General features: G+C 40.4%; 1 protein-coding gene across 2 annotated transcripts; it reads right to left on the bottom strand.

Annotated features, from left to right (window-relative positions):
• Positions 1 to 1,410: 1,410 nt before the first annotated feature.
• Positions 1,411 to 19,792, bottom strand: LOC124380580 (MLX interacting protein). 2 transcript variants are annotated; one of them, XM_046841700.1, is made up of 18 exons: positions 19,350 to 19,792; positions 18,726 to 19,270; positions 15,561 to 15,667; positions 15,399 to 15,484; positions 14,281 to 14,370; positions 13,742 to 13,783; positions 12,316 to 12,559; positions 12,149 to 12,238; positions 10,664 to 10,764; positions 7,749 to 8,223; positions 6,912 to 7,006; positions 6,711 to 6,822; positions 6,497 to 6,612; positions 5,828 to 5,935; positions 4,617 to 4,744; positions 4,097 to 4,220; positions 3,077 to 3,206; positions 1,411 to 2,560 (listed from the first exon to the last, which is right to left on the bottom strand). In XM_046841700.1, the coding sequence occupies exons 2-18, from the start codon at positions 19,070 to 19,072 to the stop codon at positions 2,439 to 2,441; spliced, it is 2,517 nt and encodes an 838-aa protein (XP_046697656.1). In that variant the 5' UTR covers positions 19,073 to 19,270; positions 19,350 to 19,792; the 3' UTR covers positions 1,411 to 2,438. The 2 variants fall into 2 exon arrangements, with proteins under 2 accessions (XP_046697656.1, XP_046697655.1); XM_046841699.1 differs by lacking the exon at positions 19,350 to 19,792 and having other exon boundaries at positions 18,726 to 19,343.
• Positions 19,793 to 27,652: the final 7,860 nt, after the last annotated feature.

The following is a 27,652-nucleotide window of genomic DNA, read 5'->3' as shown; positions in this document are numbered from 1 at the left end:
TCAACAGAGTAACTCTTCAACTTGTAAATCTACAGCGCTCTACAGCATCAGGTGTCTCGCCCAACTGAAGAACGACACCTCCGAATGCGACCTCGTCTCCATCTACAACACGTACTTAACCGAGGCGACCGCCCTGGACATTCAGCCGCTAGTGACAGAGCAACTTCAATCCATCAACCAGTACCTCCAGGACTTTCACAGCGACCTCTGCAAGCCCGAGTCTGACACGAAGATCTGCGAGGCGGCCTTTAAGGAAAGCGACGGCGATTACGAGAACTTCTGTAAAGTCATGTGGCTTTTGGAGCATTTCCGCCAGTGGCTGTCCAGATAGGACTGCTAGTTAACAGCTAATGAAGAATTTATCATAGTTATTTATATTATTTATTTATTTTTACACTGGATTTAAATTGGCAATTTAAGTAGGGTAATGTCTTTTAAAAACAAAAGTAAAAAGGTGTATATTTTGTATTCATTTGTATTAAACGTACAGTCTAATCCTAGACCTCTCGAATTCTTTGAATTTCAATTGACTGCATTTATCAAAAAAAAATTTTTTTTGATATTATTGATATACAGATGGTCCCCGAGTTACAATGGTTCGGCTTTACGTTTTTTTTCCCGCTGATCTTACAACGAAGTTGTTGTACTTCACTATTATTTTAATAATTATACATTGATAGAGCTGCCTAGTACATATTTTGGGAATATTATATATCCATACACACACTCTAAGAACAAAAGTGGACACCTGACCATAAGATTCGTATGTGCTGTTTGAACATCCCATTCCACATTAAGTCCCTGTTTGCTCTTCCTCATTAGATGTTAGTGGTCAAGCTTATTTCTATTGCGCTTTTCACAACAGACATTGTCTCAAAGCTGCTTTACAGAATTTAACAGTTAAGGTGAACGATGTGTATTTATCTCTGATGAGCAGCCATGGCGACTGTGGCAAGAAAAAACTACTTTAGATGTTATGAGGAAGAAACCTTGAGAGGAACCAGACTCAAAAGGGGAACCCATCCTCATTTAGGTGATATCATGTGAGTAAAGTCAGGTACTGATGTAGGTGAGGTGAGGAGGCCTTGGGAAATGTAGTCAGCGTTCATTCATTCATTCATTCAAAAGGTGTTCAAAGCTCTATAGCAGACCACACAAGATCTTTCACACGCTTCCGCTTCCAATGGAAAGAACATCTTCGTGGTGCTTTGGCATCGTCATGCTGGAACAGGGTTGGGTGTCCAAGTTCAAGCGAAGGAAAAACTTCCTTCCTATACAATTTTGTGAGTTTGGGGATACTTTTCTCAGTAAAAATCAGTTTTCAGTGCATACGGTGTATGAAGGAGTGCGTTGATCTAAGCTGAATTTACAGGCGTCTCAACCTTCAAAATCACTGACAAACATCGCATGGGTGTTTTTTTCTTTTAATTCTTTTCAAACTAACTCCAAAAAGTATATTGGGAAGAACCTGTGAAGCACATACTAGATAAATTCCAGGCTCGCACACATCTCAAACACATCCACCCCCTCCTTAATATTCATGGATACACCTGAGAAGCAAAATGCATGACACAGGGCTGTACCACAAACTGTGTTCGTTATCAGAAATCTGGTGAATTCCAGCACACTCAGCACAATTCAGCATTCGAGCTGCAAACAAACTATTAAAACGTAGGTAATATAATACAATCCAGCAAATGTTTCTTTACTGAACTGGCAAATCGAAGGTATTTTACATAACCTGGGTTCTAAAATACAGAATAAGACCCAGAAGTTATCGCGAAATCTCATAGCTGGAAGACCGAATGTCTAGAGACGAGAAAAAACAACAAAACAAAAACAACAACACACCTCTTAATAGTGTGTACAAAGTCACTTAAAAGCTTGAAATGAAAAATCCTGTACATGTGTAGTGCAAGAAACACTTGAATACCAGCAAGAAGGAGACGGAGAGTTTAGATTGAAAGATGTCTAGATGGCTGCTGTCTGAGCCCTCAGACGCTTAACCGTCACACACTGCTTGTATTAAATCAAATGTAAAAATGTCTTGATAAAAATAAATAAAATAAAGAGGAAAAAAAAAAAGAAAAAAAAAAAATGATAACATCAGTTTTTCGTTTTTAAACAGAAACGCCAAACAAGTGTGCTGAAGATTCTGGGTTTCTCTTTTTTTTTCCCCCTTTTGAACATAATGACAAGTTTAATTCTGTAAAATAAAATGTCTATAAATGTCCATAGCAGCCCTTTTAACACTGTTACAAACCAAAACTCAGTAAGGCAAGAAAGAACAGTCCTTTAGCGCTTTTTTTTTTTTTTTTTAAATATCACTTCAAGCACAAGGCACATGACGCCATCGTGGCCTCCTTTTCAGCATTATGAGTACTACAGAAATCTCCAGATATGATAAAAAGGCAGAGATTTGAAAGCCAGACGAAGGGCTAGGACTTGGCCGAGGGGTGTGTGGAGTTGATGACGGCCTGCCTAGCTTCTTGTGGGAGGAGAGCTGGGTCGGTTAAGATGGACGTGGTGGTGCTTAGGTGTCTCAGTGTCCCTAAAACCACTGTTTAGTCAGAAAAGGGGAAAGAAAGACAGAAGAGAGATCAAGATTGTAGCAAACACGAGTACCGGCAATTGACAATTACTAATTTATTCCCCATGTTACATTGCTTTCTTATCATTTGCATCGTTATCACATACTCAGTAGAGTGATGACTGAACGGTTTACTGGCCCACGTACAATTTCCGCTGTGTCCTGTGCAACTTGTTGCTCATCATCTTATCAAAATACCATCACTACGATTTCTAAAACAAGATTTTTTATTCGTAATTAAAAGTTCTTCTAGACATACTGTTCATAATAATGATGTGATAAGGGTTTTTTTTTATTGCTGGAATTATATATATAAAAAAGAAAATTCATAGCGGTAGTTTTTCCGGGTTGCTGCTAAAAAATTCTAAAGGTGAATCACTGACTCGGCTTGTTTTGACACAGCGGTCCTGCGGGCTGCACGGAGTGTGCTATATTATATTATATTAATTGCAATTTTTCTTTTTTTATTAAATCATCATAACTCACTGGGTCTGAGCACAGGAAGTGCACAATCTCGGTCCAGCCATTGCATGGTGGTCTCACACAGCTTGCTCTGGTTGGTGGTGGACACGCTCCCGTTGAAGGACTCGAACAGAGGTTTAATGATGATGCTAAACTGAAGGAGTGCTGTTAAAGGAAATACTTAAATAAATAAACATGACCTTAAAAACACACACAAATACGGTGGTTAGCGACTGACCTTAAATGAGCAATAAAAAAAAAAATATCGCTTAACTTGCATTTTACGTGGTACAATCCAAGAAAGATTCTTCAGTAACAGAAAGCCGATTGGCTGTCGCATATTGGTCTCATTTGTATTTGAAATACAGCGAATTACAGTTGGACCAGCGAAAGAAAGAACGACACCACCGCGAAAAACTAGCAAACAAATCTAAAGTGCTAAAGGGCACATTTCAGCATTAGAGGGAGTGTTACAGGGACATCGGAAAGACCTGTTTAAAAAATGTTAAGACACAACAAATTTGGAACTTTTTAAGGCCTTAGATTTGAGACTTTTTAAGAATCCGCAGAAACTCTGTTTCCTGGAATACTCTGCGTTTCAGTTGATTCCACAAGATGGCGCATTTCAAACGGACCTTTGCATTAGCCGAATCGTAGTATTCTTCATGCTTGCCTACATTAATAACAACCAGGCTAAAGAAGGCTATTTTTTCACCAAATTCGCCTGATTCTTCTGTAGATTCAGAGTTAAAGACGTAGGAGGGAGAAAAAAAAAAAAGAAAAACTCGGTCATGTGATTAGGGGTGTACGATCACTCTAATTGAGTGATTAAATGTAAGAATTTCGCTTTATAAAAAGGCAAAAAAAAAAAAACATGCCCATAAAATATATAGAACATGAGGAATATCGAAAGGTTTGCGAGTCACCAGTCCACAGGAGTCCTTAATGTACCAGCACAGAAATATCAAAAATAAAAATACGATATGAAAAATCACGCAAAAACCTACGCCATGACCATAAACCGATTCAAACCAAAAAGGATACAATCCAAAACTTCCAGTTCTGCAGAGTTCTGATCTTTACATACTCGTCGAACTTCTCCTTCATGTGGTCGGATCGTTGGCGTGTAAAAGGGACTCCCGTGGCGGGAAGCTGCTCCTGGCATGAGCTGTCAAAAATTGAAGAAAGATGTGAATAATCTGGCAAAAAATTATGTATTTAATTATGAATATATTGATATATCATTTATATATATATGTACATTAAACAATACAAAATAATTCCCTTCTGTTTTTATTTATTTTTTGACATATAATTAATTTTATAAATATAACAACATTTTTTGCAGCTTAAAAATTAAACAATAAAACATTTTTTATGTTAAATTAAATTCTCTCATTTTCCCCCTTTTCTCTTATATATATAGTTTGGGCATGAATGAGAAGAAGTGGACTTTCAGCCAGGCGTCTCGAACAAAGCCTTCATACACGTGCGTTGTAACTCTGGTCAACTTGTTTATTTCGATGAGAAATGATCATAGCGATATACATCTCGAAACACGTACTTTATCGACACGTTGAGCTCCTCGATTTCCTCCCGCAGTCTCCTCGTCTCGTCCTGCAGTTGGTGGCGCTCCTGCTGCAGCTTTCCGATGTACTCCACCGTCTTCTGAAGGGTCGTAGCGTTACTGATCTGATTCACCGGAAATACAGAGGGGGACGAGTCAGCTGGATGTTCCGATACCTTTCTATCAAAGCTGGTATCTTTTTTTAACAGTCCTAACCCCTGCAACAATCCACAAGACCTGCTGTTTTGGAGGCCACTCAATTCTTACGCTTGCCCATTTTTTCCTGCCTCTAACACGTCAACTTCAAGACCTGACTGTTCCCTTGTGCGATATTTAATAGCCATTTTTTACGTGAACATCCCATTCCACATTTGTTCTTGATTTACTCTTCTGGGAAGATGTACCACAAAATTTTGTAGAGATCTGTGCTCGAAGGGTGTTTGTAAAATCAGATACTGATGTAGGTGAGGTGTGGAGGCCTTGGGGTCACATCAGCGTTCCAATAGCAGAAGATCTTCCACTCTGGGTTTGGGTCTCCAAATTCGGATGAAGGGAGATTTTCCACATCCAAAGACATCCTATACAATTATGTGCCTCCAATTCTGAGGTAAAAATTTGGGGAAGAACCACATACGACTGGAAAAGCCACCCGTACAAATGCTTTTGTTCATATAGTGTATGTCAAATTGTGGTCTGCATCCTGGTGGACATCTAAGGTATGACTACTTGTGAAGGATTTCAAAGTCAAAGTATTTCTGCAAAATGCAGTAAGGGCGACAAAAACTTAATAGTTTAGCCACTGAATGGCGCAGATGATGTGCCATATGCAACAATGACTTATGTATCTGTAAGCAGAGACATAAGAATGATCTGCCTTTCACAATATTCACCAGTCCAAGTGCTATTACATTTCAAATTTGACCTCATTTAGGACAGTGCTGTTAACCAGACTAATTCTTTACCACATGTGAATATCACAAGGGCGATATTTACCTGAGGATTGTTTTTTTTTTTTTTTAAACGGTATAAAGTAGTTTGACTGAAATGAAAAAACTGAGCAGTATCAGAATATCGGTACTAGTCAATCATAAAAAATAAAATGAATAAATAAATAAATAAAATCATGATATCGATATGAAAACATTATCGTGTCTATGCATTTAAAAAAAATAACTTCATGCAATAAAAGAGAAATGTAATGTTTTTACATTAGACTGCGATTTGAGAGAAGGAACGAGGCTGCACAGGGTCTTGAAGCCGATGTTGATGTTGGATCGGCGTTTCTGCTCGGCCGATTTGTGTTTCACGCGGCGAGTCTGATTTGAGAGGGAGAAAAAAAACAGAACAGACAAAACAGGAAATCAGCGAAAAAACAAGGGAAACGATTTCATCGTGGATTTTAACCTGGATTGGAAGGCTACAGAATACAGGCATCAGTGATTAGACCAAGGCGATTGGTCCTCTACTAAACTCTGAACTCTGAACTCTAGCGATTCCTCCAAAGTGAGCTAAACATTTTGTAGTAGATGAACCAAAGTACAGATTTATAAATTCGAACCATAACATTGTTACATTACAATCTTCTGATGTATGTCGGTGTCAGAATCTCTGATCTTTTCCATATGTTTTGTGAACGTAGCCTTTATTTTGGAAAAAAAATATATATATTTTTTCAATTCTTCTTAGAAAACCCAAGAGTATGGAAACACATTTTTTAATACTCGGTGCTCTTTTTTCCATACTAATCCAGACCTGGAAATCACTGGAAATCTAAATCCATACTTTTCCAAAATCTGTAGGAAACCTAAAAACTACAGATAAAATTACTTTGGACAATATTTAGACATTTACTCAAAATATAGAGTCTGAAAAGGTACCTGATTGGACTCGTTCTTGGCCAGAACTGAGGTACAGCTGCTGAGTGGAGACTGTGGGCTTGGCACCTGCTCTGCCCCTAAAGGTGAACTTTGACCTGGAATTCGGCTGTCTAATGCTGGAAAATAGCGTGAGCAACAAATGTGATCAAAATAAAGCATAGAACTGGGATAGGTTCTGCACCTTTTGGCCTCCCAAAAATATCAGAACTCTTACCTGTGCATGTTGCTGGAACTGAGTTCTTATTGCAAGACAAGTTTGTTTCCTCCTTGGGCACAATGTGCTGAGAAGAATTCTGGCTCGGGGGAAGAATGTGGAAGCCGGACCCCTGTGAACACAACGTTCCGTGTTTAAAAAGTACCACAAAACCTACAACCTTTTAATCACGAAATGATAATAATGAAAGAATCGTCTCACGCGTGGAATATTGGCCGAGGTGATGACCATGCCAGCGGTAGAGGCCACGTCGCTTTTAAGAGGGGACGGCGTGACGAGAACGGTGCCGGCAGGCCCTGGCGAGAAATCTCAAATGTTACAAATATGGAAGTCTCCACCAAATAGGTTGGATTTAGCCGATAACCAATTTATTCGTTTTTGAAATAGATACCGCATAAAAATAATCCCACCTTCTGCATGTTTCTGGTGTATTGCAGACCTGGCAGCCTACTTATCAAATGCCTGACAACTTACACATAAGTGTCTATCACAGACAGACCCACAGATATTTCAGGGTTTTTTTTCCCCCCAGTATTTTCTCTACTCTAGAACACGCTCTCAAGCCAAATACAAAGAAAGGTACTGATCACAAGGAAACAATGTTGGTTAAGTCGTGATCACGAGAAAACAAGAAAAAAAAAATATAATGTGTGGCCTCTTAGGACGTCTGTATAAATTAATAAATAATGGACACTTCAGATAAGCAGCACATGGTGTCAGTGATTTGTCTCTAGTGGCCGCTATGCTACTGCATAAAGCAACCAGGAAAAACTATGGGTATGGATATTTAATAGCCGATAGTTCCAGCAATCAACTGGAACTGATCTCTTTATGAGAGAGTTCTGCATGATTTGAGCATTGACTCCTGTTTATTGGTTATCAGGTGCATTGGGAAAGAAAATTGAGCACATAACTTCAATATAAGACCAAGATAAAGTGGGAAATATTTATACACACATATACATACACACACACACACACACACACACACCTACACACACTGTATATTGAGGACATAATGTGGAGAAGAAAACTCACCTGTGAGTATGAGATGAGGTGATGGAACTGGAGTAGCAGGGACTATGGGAACGTGGCGGCTCTTTTTAACAGAGCCAGCAGGCGGGAGGGGTCGTGGCAAGGCGAAGCTTTGTGGCTGGGGGGGCAAAGAGACACAGGAGAGGGCCTGATCTTGACGAGGAGGCCTGGGTGATATGACGAAGGTTGACCTGTGGGTGGCAGTGGTGTTGGGTGTCACTGCGGAAGGACCAGTATGCATGCCCGGGCATGGAGACGAGCTTCTAGGGACAGCGGCAACAGCCTGGCATTGCAGCGAGTGAGAGGGTGGTGGGGGCAGCGGCGCCGGGGGCGGCATGATGGGGGTCGAGTTGGTCGAGGGTGGCATTTGTTCTGTAAAAAGTGGCATGTAGCCCTGTTCGTATGCATGACTGGGAGGACTCTGGGCCAGTGAGATGGATAGATCTGTAGGCAAGTTCATTGTAGGTAACAATGAAGTCTGCGAAAAAAAAGATTGAGAGATAACACCGTAAACACGGCTTTTCTCCATGTATTATACATTGGCGTCTTTCACACTGGCCGTGTCAAATCAACCTGCAGTGTCAGAGTATTATATTAATGTGACATGTAATACAACCCCAAATTCAAAAAACAAAACTAAAAATTTAAATGTATAAAGCAATGTATAAAGCAATGATTTGCAAATCTCATAAACCCTTAAACCCTTTTTTTCACAATAGAACATAGAAAACATTTCAAATGTTTAAACAGAGGACCATTTTTGGAGACAAAATAAGGTCATATTGAATTTAATGGCCACAATGCATCTCATAAAAGTTGGGATAGGCCAACAAAGTCTGGAAAAATAAAGAGTTATTAAAATAAAACCATTTTGCAACTAATGAGGTTAACTGACCGCAGGTCAGTAGGATGATTGAGTATAAATATCTCAAAGAGGCAAAGTCTTTCAGGAGTAAAGATGGGCAGAGCTTCGGCAATCTGTGAAGGACTGTCTACAAATTGTGGAACAATTTCAGAATAATGTTCTACAATATAAATTTGCAAAACAGTTAAATATCTAATTACATAATATACCATCAAAAGTTTGCACATTTGGAAAGGCTCCATCAATGCTAAACGATATTGACAGGTTTAGACCAATGCCTTCATCCAGAAGACGCCTTTTTCAGGGATATTTTTGCATATTTGAGAAGAGTCCAGGTGCTAAACTGGCCTGCCTGCAATTTGAAAACATTTGGCATGTCATGAAACAAAAAATACAACAAAGAACACCCAGAACTGTTGAGCAGCTAGAAATCTGGACCAGACACATATGGGACAACATTTCTCTCCCAAAACTTCAGCAACTTGTCTCGTCAGTTCCCAGATGTATATGTATGGAAGACATGATGCTACACAGTGGTAAACATGGCCCTGTAGCCATCAAATTCAAATGGATCCCCCCCCTTAATGGTATATATTTTCAGTTTAAACATTTTTGTTCTATTGAATAGAATATGGATTTATAAGATTTGCAAATCATTGCACTTTGTTTTTATTTACACTTTACACTGTTCTTACTGTTTTGAAATTGGGGTTGTATAAGATACAATCAATGAGTGCACACTTGTACGAGTTGTTTTCACATTTAAGGGAATCATGGCATGGGTCCAGTGGTACATTTCCTGTTCTTGCACACATATTTACCAATTTTTATTTCAAACTGTGCTTTTTTCTTTTGACTAAACTGCCAGCATGATAGACCCTGAGGTGTGTCAAATTTCTCTGAACAATGCATGCATTTATAATGTAAATCAATAAGGATTTTTGTGCTGTTATAGATGGATACTGCACTATAAATGGGTCACATTCATCCTAAATAATAATAATAATAACTGAAAATGGTTAGACTGCTACTTACACTATATGGACGAAAGTATTGACATTTCCAGCTATATGTGCAAACTTTTCCCACAAAGCTGTAGGCACACAATTGTATAGGACTTCTTTGGATGTGGAATTAGAACTAGGAGCCCCAAACCTTCTCACAAAGCCAGCTCTGAGGAGATTAAAGGAATTGGAATAGAACATCTCCTGCTATAGAGCTCTGACCTCAACCCTATTTAACACCTGGGTTGAATTTTTCAGACTGACTGCACCCCAGGCCTCCTCACGTCACCCTACATCAGTACCTGACCCGAATTTGATAACTAGAGGTTGACGAGAGCGGCCTCTAGGGGTGAATCACTGACACCACGTGCTGTTTGTTTTGTCTTTTTATTAATTTCAGATCTAAATGTTTTTATTTATTTGGAGTGTTACTTTGTGTTTTAGCTTGAATGCCTGTCTTTAATTTTCATCAACATTTATTCTTTTAAATTATATATTCATATTTATTTTATTTAGCACATTTTAATAATTCAGTAGTTTTTTTTACTTTTCTTGAACTATTTTGTTTGTTTGTTTGGTTCATTACCGGTTATCGGCAAGTACGATCCAACCAAGCTATCGCCATCTGTAAAATCCGCTGTTCGTCGACCTTTATTAATAACCAACCCCTTGTGGCTGAATGATCACAAATCTCTACAAGTACACTCCAAAATCTAGAACATCTTCCCAGAAGAGTGAAGATTATTCGAACAGGAAAAGGGGACTAAATGTGAAATTGGATGTACAATAAGCACTTGATCGTCTGTAAACTTCTGTCCATATAGTGTATTTTTAGCTGTCAGACCACGCCCGTGTAATTATATAAAATGCCCTAATAGTTCTACACCTGCATAGTTTCAGTCGCATGCATCGTTTAAAGTGGGAATGCCGTGAGCTTTTCTGTGTCAATGTATCCCAAGAGCCTGACACGCCACCTCGAATTGTACACATTAGCACTGAAGCTAGTTTTGTGTAAGTGTGTGGATCTTGGAGCAGCGCTGGGCTGGTACCTGGGTTTGGGTGCTGCTACTGCTGCTGGATAAGGGAGTGGTGGTTGGGGCAGTGGGTGAGGTTGTGGGGTAGAAGGGCTGACGCAGGGTGTGAAACAGATCTGGTTAAAAAGGAGAAAACAAGCAAGGAATCTGTGAGATAGCTGAGGAGCGAATGCACCTATAATTATAAACTGCACCGGCCGGACTCCTGTGCGATTTTAATTAAGGCGTCTGTCGTCGCCCGGGAGGTGAGCTATGAAGTTATTTCAACTTGGCGGTTAAGTTAAGAGGGCAGGAAAGGCGAGTCCTATATTTGGAAACGAACCTGAAGTTCATGGAGTAAAATCAGGAACTGAATATGGCCCAAATGGAGAATTTCACCAAAAGGGAATAAAGGGTGAACGAAAGCGGTAACGTCGCACTTTAAGCTCCCTGGAAATCTTGCTGAAGTTCAGGTCAAATCGATCGTCACCTATAGACCTGAGCCTTGTGCTACCAAACACCAACATCCAGAACTAGATCAATCTGACATCGATCATGGAATCAGATCACTCCATTTGAGCACACCGACACACTGATCATATATCACAGGGGTCCCCAAACTACGGCCCGCCCCCACATTTGTGAGTATTTTTTAAATATATGATTTACTCAAATCATATCTGTATTTAGTTATAAAATAAAAAAAATAAAAATAAAAAAAAAGGTTGGCTTTCAAAGTCAAATTGACCTTATTAATTGACATATAATTAAGTTATTTTCACCCACCAACCATATGCATAAGTAAGTAAATGTTTGTTTTCAATAGCAATGAATATCCCAAAAAAATTATAAAAAGTGTCATTATGATGGGCGATATACGGTAGCTCCTGAAACGTAGCGCTCATTTGTCTGAACGGTGCAGAAGAGTCAAATGAAAGACTTTTTCAAACATTTTTAAGACTAATAACAATGAAATTTAAGACCTTAAGAAACTAACAAACAAAAACCCATTCTTAAGTGCTTCTTAATGAGCTTTAGAGGCAGCGTTACAGTATTATGAGGCATAAATACATTTAAAAATCATAAAATCTCCGCAATAATACTGGTAGTCACACTGGCCCATGTCATTTTCAGTTACAGGCCTTCCATTAAAGAAAAATGTTTGGGGACCCCTGGTATATCATATACCGTTGTGAGTCAAGTGTGGGGGGAAAATAAAAGAAATATGTGCACGCACACAAAAAAAAAAGGCAACAGATCACACTTAAATGGCAAATGATAAAACACAAGGATTGCTGGATTTGGCTTAAAAAAAATGCTGACTAAGGCAAAAAAGACAATCTTCCCAAATTCTCACACACGTCTTAGAATTTGTTTTTTCCTGTCCCTAGTATAGGAAAATCCCTATACTTCCACAGAACTCACTGTTACCAGTTCTTTAGATTTTGGGACAGACAATGCAATCATCCACCAACCCACACATCTGAGCGAGCGACCGCGTTAAATGTGATACGATTTAACCTTGAAGAGGCTCGAACGTGTCCATGAAGTCCAAGTTGGGCTGCAGCGGGATGAGACCAGGCTGGATCATGTCTGCGTTGCCTGCGTGTGCTGCGAAAAGATAACGGGAACCAATTACAACCCGTGCAAAGGATCATGTGGGCTTCGATTTCGGACGGCGCTCTTACCGATCTCTCTGGGATTGGGCCAAGCGACCGGCTGGTGAGAGGAAAGCGTCGAGAAGAGCGTGTCGGAGAACTCGGACATGAGCATGTCCATGTCGAAGATGGGGTCCATCTCCATCGGTGCGGGAGAGTCTCGGCTCCTGCGGGAGCCGCGAGTGCCCCCGAACGCCTCTTCATCCTGGCAGAAGGGCAGACGGAGGATGTCGGGGTGCACTTCGCCGAAGAGCGAAAACTGCTCCTCTGCCCCCTTTTTCGAAAAAGGTGAAAATGCAACAGCGCAGGCCGGGTTAGTGGACGAACGAGGTTAGTGCAGGCGCAAATACATTATTCTGGACATGAAGAGTTTCTGAAATATAGACATATGCCGGGCGCAAAAGTCTGAGATCACATGGAAAATCTGGGAATAATTTTTTTTTCTTTTTACTTTATTTGGAAACCTGGAAGGAAATGAAGGTAGACATGGAGGATAGGTATTTATAGGTATTTCAAGTATTTGTTCTGATCAGAACAAACACTGATAGATTTCCATCAGAAATGAATCACATGGTTTCACACAAAATCGGGACGTGGCAAAATACGAAGGGGAAAGAAAAAAAAAACCTCAGAAACTCTTCACTCCGGTTGATGCAATATATCATTTAAAATCGTTTGTAATGAAGAAGTCTTGTATCCAATTAGAAATTTCTCAACCTCTGCATTCTGAAATAAAATCCTCAAAATGCGGGGATTTAATTCAAAAGCAGGCGTGTTTATAACCGAAGCAAAACTGTCATGCTTACGTCTTTAATTCCAAAGAAGGCAATTACGCTTTCTTTTTTTTTTTGCATTTTGAAGAACCGGATTAACATTTTTTAATGCAACTTGCTTTTCTTCCAGGAATTTTCAGCCTGTAAAAATAACGATAGTCAGACGCTACTTTGCTGAGTGTGTTGATGTGCTTGTACCTTAAGGAAGACAATGCACAGCTGAGATTCGTCTTTTCCGATAAGTTTCAAGTAAGAAGACATTTTGACTGTTACCAAGCGAATGAAATCAGTATCAACAAAATTGCGATGCAGTGTCTAAAACCTCTTAATATTCGTTTCTGGTTTATTGAACTGTTGTATTAAATCGATATCGCGTTTGTGATCGTGCTGATTTTTTGAAGGACAAAAACGCCACTTCTCGTGCGATATCGAATAAAATATATGAAATCATATAAATGTACACATTAGTGCACACCCTAGTAGATGCTATTAGTCCCACAGCAATGTCATGTACATTACACCATCACACCAGGCAAGACATTACTGTGTGTACAAAAGTAAAAAAAGGACACACGTCACGTAGAATATTAACGTGGGGCTATTAGTGTACTCGGCGTTAAGAGCGAACCGGGCATCTTAATAATGCAACAGTTTCATCGGAAATGCAAAAAATCAATAGTTACCTTGAGTAGGCTGGAAAGATCGTCATCTTTGTGCTGATTTAACTGGAAAAAATAACATTTTCATTATTTCGGATTCCCGGAATTGACAAAGACAATATACCATATTGTCTGGCAATGCAAAATATCATATATAAGATATAATTATATAATATATTTATACACTATATGGACATGTTTGTGGGCACGTGACCACGTGCTTCTTTTTGAACATCCAATTCCATATTTAGTTCCCCATTTCCTGTCCATTCAGCTAAAAGGGTGTTGTAAAAATGTAGGGGAAAGTGAGGAGGCCTGGGGTGCAGTCAGCGTTCCAAATCATCCCAATAGAGTCGAGGTCTATAGCAGGCCACTCAAGATGATCTTCCATAGAAAGCATAGTACAAGTAAAAGGGAAAGTTTTAGCTACTGCTTTTAAAAGACTTCAATATAACTTTGTGGTTCCTCGGGAAGACGTGTCTCAACACGTTTGTCCATATAGTGTAAAATGGAGCTCGTTTAGGGTTGAACAAGTCCTCGGCCGGGTTAAACAGGAGACCTACCCGCTTCTTGAAGTACGTCCTCCATTTATGGTACTCGCGAAGAACAATTTCGATTCGCCTCTTCCAGTATTTTCCTTCTGTCGCTATTGCCTTGGAAGAGAGAATAATGACAGATAAATTGATCAAATTCATTTCCGATGTGTGAATTTGATTCAACGCAATGCGTTTTAAAGGAATACAAATATGACGCCGTGTAATACAATATGGTGCGCTTTTATTTCTTTGGTTCGGACAGACGGCAAAATCATCGATTTAATTAAGTGCCTTCCGACTTCTAACGCATGGTGGTCCTTTCGGAATCGGAAAAAATTAATAAAAAAAAATGATTGAATGAAATCAGGTGTTTTTTTTCCTGTTCTGTCTCCAGGAAGACGCAGCTCTACCTCTGCCATGTTAATCTGTGTTCTATGTGATTTTCGGGATGCGCCTCGGTCTCCTAAGTCTGAACAACTGAGGTTGAGGTGCATGAATAAAATTCAATCCTCTTCTTAGATTAAGCATTACAGTATACAAGTGTAGAAACCTGAAGACGAAGAGTACAAATTGTTCAGCACGAGCAGAAAGTCTCGTCTTCCTGACTACAGCATCAGCAACACTCGGAGGTTACTAAACCGTTTAGGGGAAGTGCTCATTTTTCACAATTCACAGCAGAACAAGGTGAGCTACGTGCAGAAAGCTAGACTTCGATATTCTTTATTGATCCCGTGAGGAAAATGATTGCGTTACAGCAGCAGCAGGTTACACTCTCTGCACCACTGCTGTCACGTGAGCGTCACAACACTACTGAGACCCAGGCGTGTCCTAGAATACAGATTAACATGGCAGAGGTAGAGCTGCGTCTTCCTGGAGGCCTGTTTGTGAAAGGACCATGCGTTAAAAGTCACTTAAAGTACAATTATGATTTTGCTGTGTGTCTGAACCAAAGAAAAAAAAAAACTAACTATAAGTACTGTAATGAATATCGCATCGGTAGCTGCTTTATTTGGATCTTTAAATGTTGCGTATCGTTGGCTATGCGTCGAGATACGAATCACACGTACACAATACAATATACACAACTGTGATTGCGATTGAGGGCAACATGAGTGCAGCGCACCGAACATCATCCTCTACCTCACCTCTGCAGGTCGATGGACTCCTGAATCCATGGTCCCATCCAAAGGCGTAACAAAATGGCAGACTGGGTTCTCTCTTTTCTCCACATCTGCGCAATAAGAAGCATTGATCAGACGGATGAGGATGCAAAACTAAAAAAAAAGGTGTGGGTGTGCGGTCCTTACACTGAATGTACCAAGCCCTCCAGATGGCATTGTTCAGGCGAATTTTGTCCCTCCAGAGAAGTTTTAGCCCTTTGAAGTTTTTCCATTTTGGGGACACCAATCTCCCACTGATGATGGAAAAAAAAAAAACGACAAAATGCAACACATTCGTTATATATAAATGCTTGTCATTGCAGATGAAACGTGACCCATTTTAATCCAAGCACAATTTGTCCTACTGTCCCCCTTCACGACCTTTAACCCGATTCTGAAGCACTCAGAATTTCACTACGTCTTTTTGGTACATCCCAGATAAAAGCCGGTATTTATCAGTTCTCAACACTTGTCCGTCGGCATGTGGTTTTTTTCCCGCCCTGAACTCTTCCTTCGGTCTCATTTCCTCGGCATATGTCTCCCGTCACGTGATGAACTCTCGTGTGCGGACGTTTCCTTTACAGCACTACGAGCCAATGTTCCATTGTCGTAAACTGCCTCCAGCACAATGTCATAATCAAATATTTTTCCCCACACACACACACACACACACACACACACACACACACACACACACACACACAGTTAAGAATTATTTTGAAATGAACACAGTTACGTCGCTGTACAGAAAGACTTAATAGTTGTCACATGTACATCACCAGACAGTAAAATTCTATCTTTGCATATCTCAGATTGTTAGGAAGCTGAGATCAGACCACAGGGTCAGACATTATACAGCACCTCTGGAGCACAGAAGGTTAAGGGCCTCGCTCAAGGGCCCAACTGTAGCAGCTTGAGTGTGCTGGGGCTTGAACCCCCAACCAATCAATACCCCAGAGTCTTAACCACTGCTCTACCACTTCCCCATAACTAATAATGTTTTGATGGCTTTGTGCTTGGCTGCATGCCCATCATTCTCATGATGAACAGCCCATGTGATGTCCACAAGTAATACTTCCTTCTCCTCCAAAAAAAAAAAAAAAAACCGGTCGGAGGATTGTTTTTTTTCTTCCTTTTACAGCAGTTATCATTCCATGCAATTTTCCTTTATTGCAAAAACCTGTTCGGCTGTTGGAGCACATTCCACACTTGCGATGTGATAAGCAAATTTTAGCATTTTTTTGTAACGTCGCTTGTAAGTTGTGGGATTATTTTGGGATTGCTATTTCAACCTCTGACCTTTTTCTACTCCAACAACAACCGGTTTGACATGATGCAACTCACAATGTTGTTGTTGTTGTTTAACCTCGATAGCTAGTTTTTATTGCAGTTTGAATTTTGTAATTTGCCAGGAACAAAGTAGTGGAAATGTATAAATAGGAAAAATATAAATGGGGGAAAATTGACAGCATTAAATTCCTGCATTGCATCTCAACTAGGAGACAATTAATTCATTTGAATGCTTTATTCGAGGTCCGGCTGGATAGTGATTAACATCTGCAGGGTTGAGGGTTTAAGACCTGACCTCAGGTCCGAGAGCCAGGAGTTGGCAAGTTTTTGTGTGAAATTAAACCCAGTTTTGTTTGTACAGTGCATTTAACAATGGACATTGTCCTAAACATCTATACAGAGATAAACAGGTTATAAAATATGAATTTTTGTAAGACTGCAGTCTCAAGTCCTAAGCTGTTGACAGTTTATATTCATTAAAGTTCAGATCCATCCCTAGTTCTTGAGTTGCTCAGAAACTTCATGGATCTTTAGGGTGTTTCATTTTGTTGAACCATCCCTCAGATACACAGAGTGGTCTCCAAATCTCCAAAAAATCCAGAAAGAAAGAAGGGACATGATCGATCGATACCTCAGGAGCATGTTTAGCTCTTTTTTACTAGGTGACGTCTCTCCAAAAGCTTGATCTTGAAGGCAAGTTGTTTATTTTCAGGCTTGTTTTGTTTCCCTCACAGACTATCTTGCTTTTTCTTCTTGAAATCTGGCCACATTGGCCCATACTCCTCAAAGTTCAGGGATGCTTTTCAGCTCACCACTGCTGTACAGAGTGATTACTAGTGCTGTACTATATACTAGGAGCTTGAACTAGTCTGAATATTTTCCCACACCCCTCTCAGCACCCGAATTGTGAATAAAAACTGAACAGAAATCCAAACAATACACTCCTAACACAAATATAACCAAGTATCTACCATGAATAGAACCAACATCTAATCAGATGCTGGGACACAATAAAACACTTCAGGCGTCCAGAAAATCATTCTTTCTGGAGCTTGGGGACGAGCAAATGGCGTAGAAAATGTCAATTTATTTTATTTTTGTAGGTATGGAGGAAAATAGTTGTACATCTGATCCTTGTTTATGTTTATCACTCGGTGGCTAAGCGTTAGCATGGAGCTAGCGTGCGTCACTCGAGCTGAAGAAACGCTTAGCCGAGTTAGCCGAGCTAGCTTCCCCCTGGAGTTTATAACTAATAATAATAGACGTGTAAATTGAATAAATTTGGTTATAAACGTTGAGTTTTAAGAGTTCATGAAGTAGAAGCGTGCGGTTAAAGGTGTGTACGTGTGGGGGTGAAATTTAATACGGGGTTAGGAAGAACCTGAACCCCGGGAGACTCGCACTCTCTACCGGGGCTCTCTCCGACTCTCTACCGGGGCTCTCTCCGACTCTCTACCGGGGCTCTCTCCGACTCTCTACCGGGGCTCTCTCCGACTCTCTACCGGGGCTCTCTCCGACTCTCTACCGGGGCTCTCTCCGACTCTCTACCGGGGCTCTCTCCGACTCTACCGGGGCTCTCCGACTCTCTACCGGGGCTCTCTCCGACTCTCTACCGGGGCTCTCTCCGACTCTCTACCGGGGCTCTCTCCGACTCTCTACCGGGGCTCTCTACGACTCTCTACCGGGGCTCTCCCCGACTCTCTACCGGGGCTCTCCCCGACTCTCTACCGGGGCTCTCCCCGACTCTCAACCGGGGCTCTCCTCGACTCTCAACCGGGGCTCTCCTCGACTCTCAACCGGGGCTCTCCTCGACACTCTCACACACCCCCGGGACACTCTCACACACCCCCGGGATACTCTCACACACCCCCGGGACACTCTCACACACCCCCGGGACACTCTCACACACGTTATATTATAATAGTGATGGTGCTGTATGGTGTATGGTTAATGGTGTATGGTGGTGCTGTATGGTGTATGGTTTGTGGTGTATGGTTTATGGTGGTGCTGTATGGGCCTCGCCTGTACGCCAGGGTCATGCACTCGAAGAGTTTGGTGAGAGACGCGTCGATGGAGAGATGACACGCGCTCGCCTTGCCGAAGTGGTAGGTTTGGCACGTCTGCTTGTTAACCGTGTCGAAATCGTAGCCTTTCTTCGGCGGATGCTCGACGTGCGGCGTGGAGACCATGAAGTGTCCGCTGTGGATGATCTGCGGCTCGCGGCCGTCCGACTTGCGCAGGGCGAACTCGAGGTGCGGCTCCTCGGCGTCGGAGTCATCGTCGTGCCGCTGCTGCTGTTCCCTCCGCCGCAGCTCCTCCTGGCCGCGCTTCGTGCTCGGAGCGACTCGCCTCTGTGCCCGGGTGGCCATTACACACTCCGTTTCTTCTTTCTCCACTTCTTCTTCCTTCTCTCTTTGTTCAGCAACTCTTCCCCCGATCTCTCTGTCCGACCCCGAGACAGCTCATACTATCGCCTTTCCGATTCCTCGGAAGTGATCGACGCGATCACCGGTGATCATCCTGTTCTTTAGTTCCACAAAATACACCCGATCTTCACTTTTTCAGACCTACAGGGAAAACACGCACACTCTTTATACTCACTGTATAAACACGCACACTTTATACGCACTATAAACACACACACACTTTTGCTGGGTTTGCAGGTTGCCAGATTGGGAAGGATCCCAACAATCCAAACAAACTTGTTCCTGCTTGTGTAGATTTTTTTCTTCTCGTTATTATTCGTTTCTTCTTCTCCATCCTAATGAGCTCCACTGTTCTGGGAAGGTTTTTTCACTAGATTCATACAATATATTCCTTACATTTCTTTGTTTTTTGAGTTTTCACCAGGATTAAAAATAAAAACTAACGTGTTAAAAATGACTGTGTTAATTCATTTTAACAGCACTAATTTTTATTAACGTGCGCATTTCCGTTTGACAATTCTTATTAAGGATATACATAAATGAATATAAAATAGGCGAAAATAAATCCTTCAACGCAACATGCATTTATTCACGGCGTCCTTTCTGTACTCGGATATAAAAAACAAAAAACCCTCTAATCACTAAACATTTGTTACTGATGCACCAAGTCTCAACCATGCACCGAAATCCACCATGACGCACACATCCGGCAATCAAAACCGTCCGTGTGGAAACAAAGCAAAAGTTTCTTTGGTGTCATGATGATTTATGTAATTTAAAACACCATAATTACTTTAAAACATTTACAAGCATATTTAGTTTTCATGCTTTGTGTTGAGTATAGTTTCACTAATAATAAAGATACATTTGAATAAAGCATCCATATTAGTTCATGCCTATGTTGATAAGAGTATTAAAATCTTGAACAGTATTAATATATTCAACACAGATCAAAAGTTTTAGTTAACTCAACAATCATGCGATTAACCGTAGTTAAATATTTAAATTGATTGACAGCCCTAATAAAAACACATAATTCATTGTTGGAACAATAAAGCCTTGAAAATTCAAGTGTTGTGTTAAACCGTAGAAAATCTGGGAATTTTGGGGATCGGTGTGGATGCTCCTAGATTTTTTCAGATTTTTGTGGATTAATGTGTGGAGCAACACCTTCTGACCAATCAGGTTTGAGAATTCAACGATATACCATAGAAGATCTGGGGTTTGGGGAACATGTGGATTAGGGATTGAAGATTCACAGATTTGCATCGGTACATTGGCATAAATGTTGCATCGATTTAGAAAGTGTGCATCGGATGCAAGTTGGATTTTTTTTTGCGATGCATCATTTATATATTTTCATATTTGCACGGTTTATTTGTATAAAAAACGATTCATTTATGTATAATTATTAGTAAATGTTCCATACTTTTATTATTTAGTAATAAAAAAACAATCATTTTTGACCAATATTTGGTATGTAGATCAATTTCTCCCCGTTAAACCGTTTCTCGAGCGCGTTCTCTCGGCACCACTGCTGCTACGTGAATGTGACACATTACAAGGCATGTCCTGAGAGTCACATAGTATACAGATTAACATGGCAGAGGTAGAGCTATGTCTTCCTGGAGATAGAAAAGGAAAAGTTAATGTATATTAGTTTATTGGATGGAAATTGTTAAGCTAAAGCACAAAGACATTCTGTACCAATGTGTCAAACTTAGTGGCAGCTAAAGTTTGAGGAAAAACTATTACCAGGATGAGAATTGGTAGAGTGTCCAGCGACATATAGACATCTACTCAATACCTTCTGACCAATCAGATTGGAGAACAGTGCTCTGGCACAGAAATGAGTCCTCATCCTTAGGTAAAAAAAACTTTCTTTCAGCTTCTCCCGTTAGAGGTCGCCACAGCGGATCCTCCGCTTGTTTGATTTGGCCCATGTTTTTACGCTGGATGCCCTTTCTAATGCAACACTCCCCATTTATCTGGGCTTGGGGGCGGCACTAAGAGTGGCTGGGGTTGGTTACCCGACCCGGGATCGAACCTGGGCCGCAGCAGTGAGAGCGCCGCATCCTAACCACTAGACCACCAGGGAACTAATCCTTAGCCTTAGGTAAAATGGAGAAAATGGAGTTAATAAAAGTATTAGAGGAAATAAAAGTATGTATAAGTTTGTACAGCCAGTGGCGACTGTGGCAAGCAAAAAACTCCCAGAGACGTTTCAATGACGAAACCTTGAAAGGAACCAGACTCAAAAGTGAGCCTATCCTCATCTGGGTGGCATCGAATGTCCATTCATTACAGTTAATAATTGTTAAGGTGTGCAGTGATAGGAAATTAAATGTAGCATGTGGTCTTGAGCCATTGTAGTGGACTGTTGATATGGTGAAGCAGGAAGTGGATAGGATTAGTAAGGAGGAAGTGAGAGCAGTGATTAAGAGGACGAAGAGTGGAAAGTCGGTTGGACCAGATGACATACCGGTAGAAGCATGGAGATGTTTAGGAGAGATGGCAGTGGAGTTTTTAACCAAATTGTTCAACAAGATTCAGAAAGGTGAGAGGATGCCTGAGGAATGGAGAAGGAGTGTGCTGGTACCGATCTTTAAGAATAAGGGAGATATGCAGACCTGCAGTAACTACAGGGGAATTAAGTTGATCAGTCACACCATGAAGTTATGGGAAAGAGTAGTGGAAGCCAGGCTGAGAGAAGAGGTGACCATCTGTAAGCAACAGTATGGTTTCATGCCGAGGAAGAGCACCACAGATGCATTATTTGCTTTGAAAATGTTGAGGAAAAGTATAGAGAAGGTTAGAAGAAGTTGCATTGTGTGTTTGTGGATTTAGAGAAAGCGTACGACAGAGTGCCAAGAGATGAATTGTGGTATTGTATGAATAAGTCAGGTGTGGTAGAGAAGTATGTGAGGGTGGTGCAGGACATGTATGAGTGCAGTGTGACAGCAGTGAAGTGTGCAGTAGGAAAGTCAGACTGGTTCAAGGTGGAGGCTGGACTGCATCAAGGATCAGCTTTAAGCCCTTTCCTGTTGATGTACAAGGTATTTTATATTGTGATTTGTGGTAAGAGTAGGGAGCAGGTTGAGAAGAGCCTGGAGAGGTGGAGAGGTGGATACATGTGTGTGAATGAGAGGGAGGGCAGAGGGTGCGGTTGCAGGGAGAAGAGGTGGAAAAGGTGGAGGAGTTCAGGAACCTGGGATCCACAGTGGAAAGTAATGGAGAGTGTGTTAGAGAAGTGAAGAAAAGAGTGCAGGCAGGGTGGAGTAGGTGGACAAGAGTGATAGCAGGAGTGATTTGTGATAGAAGGTCTGTCACATCTGTGAGAGTTAAAGGGAAAGTTTATAGGACTGTGGTAAGACCTGCGATGTTGTATGGTTTAGAGACAGTGGCATTGAGTAAAAGACAGAAGGTGGAGCTGGAGGTAGCAAAGCTGAAGAAGTTGAGATTTTCATTGGGAGTGATGACGATGGACACGATCAGAATCAAGTTTATTAGAGGAGCAGCGCATGTAGGACATTTTGAGGAAAATATGAGAGAGGTAGGATTGAGATGGTTTGAACATGTGCAGAGGAGGGACATGGGGTATATCGGTGAAAGAATGCTGAGGATGGAGCCGCCAGGAGGGAGGAAAAGAGGAAGGCCAAGGAGGAGGTTTATGGATGTGGTGAGGGAAGACATGCAGGTAATTGGGTTGAAAGAGGCAGATGTAGAGGACAGGGGGGTATGGAGACGGATGAGCCGCTGTGGCGACCCCTAATGGGAGAAGCCAAAAGAAGAAGGAGATTATTAAACTTGAAAACATACACAACAATGCCAGGGGGATAAAAAGACACTAGAGTCACTGTGGCTGCTTACTCCGCACCAGAAAATTGATTTGTAGAGCACCGAAAATTCAGATTTTGTTTAACGCACGTGTGAAATCCACACACATAAACACACACCTACTTGTATACACATCTGTGTTACCCAACTGGGGCCTAACTTGAAATTACCCAATTTGGCAACCCGCTACATATGCAAACCCTCTCCTGATTGGTTCAAGTTGGACCACACCAAACTTCTGTCACAGCTACACTGTATACTAAAGGATAGTGAGGACTCTGAAGTATATTTTTCTCACCTCAGTAAGTCATATGGAGCAAATAACAATTAGACAAAAGTCTCTGATCACTATATTTTAGAATAAATGTATATTCATAGATAGGCAGCAATGTTCTGTGTTAATGCTTCATACCAATGTGATTCAACTCTACACTTAACAGAAAAACTTCTAAGGCAAAAAAAAGATTTTATACCACAGCACCAAAATTCTCTGATATAATGGTGTTAATATAATGGTCTCAAGGTGTTAACTTAAACAAATTTCATGTATACAGTGCCTGGGAAAAAATATGGATATACCTCCATAAAATCCACTTCACAGGTTTTCGTCTATATTTGGGGAACATTCTAACTCATTATTTAGATATAGATCAAATACTGAACCAGCAACTTCACCATTCCATACTTCAAAACCATGAAATTCTATTTGGACTGCGATTTATTGGAACCAACATCACCATATAACAAGACAATGAGCCGGAGTGACGCTTATCTAAAAAAACAAACTGAATGTTATCTATCATGGAACGGCCCAATCACTACATCAAAACAGTCATGGATGTTAATGAAGTAAATGCAATTTGTGACAGTACCTAATTAGCATTTTCACCTATCTGAACTTTACTGAAGTATTTCCATTTGGGGAGACTTTTCAAGGTCAAATATCTGACCTTTTACTCAATTCTATTTTGGGAAATCAGTCCTTCTTTTTAATAATGAGTGTATAAAAACCTAACTGGTCAAATCAAGTCACCAATCAGTGTAAAGAGTGCCGTCTGTTTTGAACTTATTTTGATTGGCGCTTGATGGTGTCTACTTATCACCAAAATACAGTTCATACAGAGTTGATAAAGGAAGAGTCTTGTGACCAAAATTATAATGGGAACATTATAGCCATAATAAATTATAGTACTTTGGATACCGAATTACATTTAAAGGCAAATACCTTTCCACAAGTGAAAGTGTATCTCTGCTTTAACTGTATCGCAAGGCCGGGAAAAAAATCTCCAACGAGTAAAGAACAACTTTTCCAAGAGGCATGACAAAGTATTTTGTCAAACAGTGTTTAAAGCTGTTATTCATGCCAAAAAGGATTTTTCAATTAGATTCAATTGAACATTTACATAAGATAAGATATACCTTTATTCTACATGTACATTTATATATTGTCAATCTTTATACCGTGAGATGACCCAGTTGGAACATGCACATGTCTCTATATATAAACCATTAAAGACTACGTGTTTCCACACTTTTGACACATTGTGTTTGTCGAAGTAGTCTTCAGTACCACAGGCGTCTTTTCTGGGGTTTTTGCATTCTTTTGTCTAATTAACTTCACAGGAGAAATAACTTCGCACCGTTTAGATTCCTACTGTAATTTAAGTGGTAATAGGAATGAACCTCGAGAACATTCAGCATTATGTAACTATCGATTAGAAATTGTAATAACTGGAAAATTTACTGTGGTATAAGACGGTAGGCTGCGTCACATTATCCTGTCATTGATTGACATGGTCAGTGTCACGGTTGATTACTTACAAGTGAATTGTTTTAGTGCTGTGCTGTGCTGCTTGGACAAGTGACAAATGGTAATCATTTAAGTCAAGTGGCTTCAATGTCATTTCAGCCACATAAATTATAGTGCACGGCCGTATATTTCAGGATGCTACGGCTATAGAAAACATCAATATTACAGAGGAACGCAGTATAACGGAGAACGGCGTCACAGACTGGAATCTCAAACAGTGTGAATGAAGAGCATAAAGCAAGAAACCCAATGAACACAATTCAACAAGCCTCCTTTCACTGCAGCCACACCCCACATGCATTATCTCCAATGGAAGCATCGATATTTACATCATAAAATTACCCCATGCATTACGGTTTTCTTGGGGATTTGAAATTCAGGCAAAATGTACGTTTTTGTGAAAATTCTACAAAACGCAAAAGTGTCAATGGTCCATGAAAGCCAAATGTTTTTAACTGTTTTCCCCGATCTTTCCTCACGATGTCCAGCTTTTCTTGAAAAGTCCGTCTTGTAAATGTCCTTGTAAGCGTATATGCGACCAAATCAATTTCTCCTGTCAGCCGTTGCAGAATAAATTAAATTCACACCAATATATTTGAGCTTGTGCAGTTTGCGACAGCTGAGGGATGCGCTCTGACCAGCTTATCAAAAGGGGTGAAAATGGTGATGTGATTGCGACGCCTGCTAGGGGGCCTCGGAGGGGCAGAATTGTAATCTGATTGGTTAACGCAACATCTTCAGGCAATGTGGAGTTTATGCTAAAAAGAAATAGCCCACAGTGCTCAAAGTGCTGGTCTTATGGCAATCTGTGATTGGAGAGAAATTCCAACGTGAACTTTGATTAGGTGGCACAGCAGCACCCCCAAGAGAGACACTATGAAATTAAGAGAATAGACTATTGGGAATAATTCAATACATATTCATGAACAAAAAAAAATATTTATTCAAGTTCAAGCCAGCAGAGTAGACCTTGCTGTCCCTGACGGCCTGCCATTGGTACACCGTGATATGGTTAATCAATGAAGGTTAATCCACAAATGAACACAAAACAAATTAGGACTAACATACCTGTATGTGTAAAATGTTTGGTGAAGATTAATGTAGTAGTTTGGGCAATAAATGTCGCAGTAGCGGTGTTTGAATGTGTGTATTCCATTTCATTTACTTTGAATTGATGAAACTGATGGCTTGTGGGAAGAACCTGGTACACAGTCTGGCTGTATTATTATATTTTTTGTTGCTTTTGTAATAGAGGATGATCTCAGCTTCTCAGATAGATCTTCATTTACTGCTAGGGGGTCTTGCAATACAAGATAGCACAAGACCTTTCACATTTCAAACACTCGTGTGTAGTTACGTGGGTCGAAATTAGCTTTTTTCTTTTTGTTTTGTTATTTATGTATTTGTTATTAGTGCACAAAGTGACGCTTCACACTCAACACACGAAAAACACATAGTAGAAGGACTAAGGATTTTCATCAAGAACTGTCAAATATGAAACTAAAAAAAAAATAAAAAAAACCTAAAGCCTCATCAGTGCCAGAGGAATATTGAATTTTATACGAACTAGATTTCACACAGGGTTTTAGAAGAACCTTATTTGGCGTCACAAACAATTAGAAACCGAGCAAAAATTGTACATTTCAGCTTCAAAACTTTAAAGAGCAAGTCTGAGAGCATAAATCCTAAAGAAGCACATGAGCAGCAGCTACTGTCTAAGTCACATGTCAACAATTTAAATCATTCCATGATCTTACCAATGGTTTCTTCAGTACAGCATGCCTGGGAATGGCAGGATTGTGCATTTATAATACAAATAACTTGTTTTTTCTTTGATAATAATAACCTCACTAATATCGTCACTATGGAACTGTGAGCTGGAGTAATATGTGGCTTTGGGCGTCCGTGTTGGAGTCGCTAAGAGCAGGACTTGGAGATGAGCATCGGGACAGGGTTCCTGTGGGACCCGATGGAAAATGCAGAATGAGTTAGAGGCCATAATGAACACTGGAGCATTTTATGTCTTCGGTAGCATATATTCATCAGCTTTGTATTTATATAAAGCCAATTTAAGACAATATCCACTTTTTAAACTGCTATACAACTAAAAGAAATAATGGATTAGCATTGTTTTAATACACTTGGAAGTCACTTTAGGTTTAAGCGGTGGTGAGCCATCAGGGCCTAAACTTACCCGGTAATCAAAATCACTGACTTGTGTTCTAATACATTTTAATCCATGAATATGTATTAAATTATTCCCAATAGTCCATTCTCTTCATTTCTCAATGTTTATCACAGGTGGGCTGCTAGTACTGTGTTCAAGTTAGAGTTTCTACCCATTCAGAATTCAGCCGTCGCATCACACGAAGCGTTGTTTTAAACTGGAGTCACTGAGGCCATCTCGAAGGCATCCAATCACTTCTGCATTTTCATGTCTTTTTTTTTTTTTTTTTTGCATCCGTAGCAAACTGCACCAGCTCGAATATGTGCGTGTGGATTTAATAGCCGTTTTTTTGTTCCACAGCGGCTGACAGGAAATATCGAGTTAGCTGCAGATACGCTTACAGGGACATTTACCAGACTTTTCAAGCAACATCGTGAGGAAACTTTACGTTTGAGTTTTTTTTCTTGTAGAATTTGCAAAAAAAAAAAGAACGCACAATTTGCCTGAATTTTAAATTCCTAGGAGAACCGCAGTGCACGAAAAACACGCACGGAAACCGAGGAAGTTTTGAGGTTAATATCAATGCTTCTGTTAGTAACTATGTATTTGGGTTGTGGCTACAGTGAAATGAGTGAAAGGATTGGGTTTCTTGCATAATATTGACCATTTCTTCACATTTTAAGTAAATTCAGTACCAGCTTTCTTTTCT

Source organism: Silurus meridionalis, chromosome 27, assembly GCF_014805685.1.
Source record: "Silurus meridionalis isolate SWU-2019-XX chromosome 27, ASM1480568v1, whole genome shotgun sequence".
Lineage (NCBI taxonomy): Eukaryota > Metazoa > Chordata > Actinopteri > Siluriformes > Siluridae > Silurus > Silurus meridionalis.
Note: the sequence above shows the minus strand (reverse complement) of the source record. Positions and strands in the feature narration are given on the sequence as shown.

What these genes read in the sequence shown, in the direction of transcription:
- LOC124380580 (XM_046841700.1), bottom strand. Translation starts at nt 19,072, where the DNA reads ATGGCCACCCGGGCACAGAGGCGAGTCGCTCCGAGCACGAAGCGCGGC. An exon ending in CACGTTCGAGCCTCTTCAAG is followed by an intron (nt 10,765 to 12,148) that starts GTTAAATCGTAT and finishes CTTTTTAACCAG; the next exon opens with ATCTGTTTCACACCCTGCGT. An exon ending in CCTCGGCCAATATTCCACGC is followed by an intron (nt 6,823 to 6,911) that starts GTGAGACGATTC and finishes TTGTGTTCACAG; the next exon opens with GGGTCCGGCTTCCACATTCT.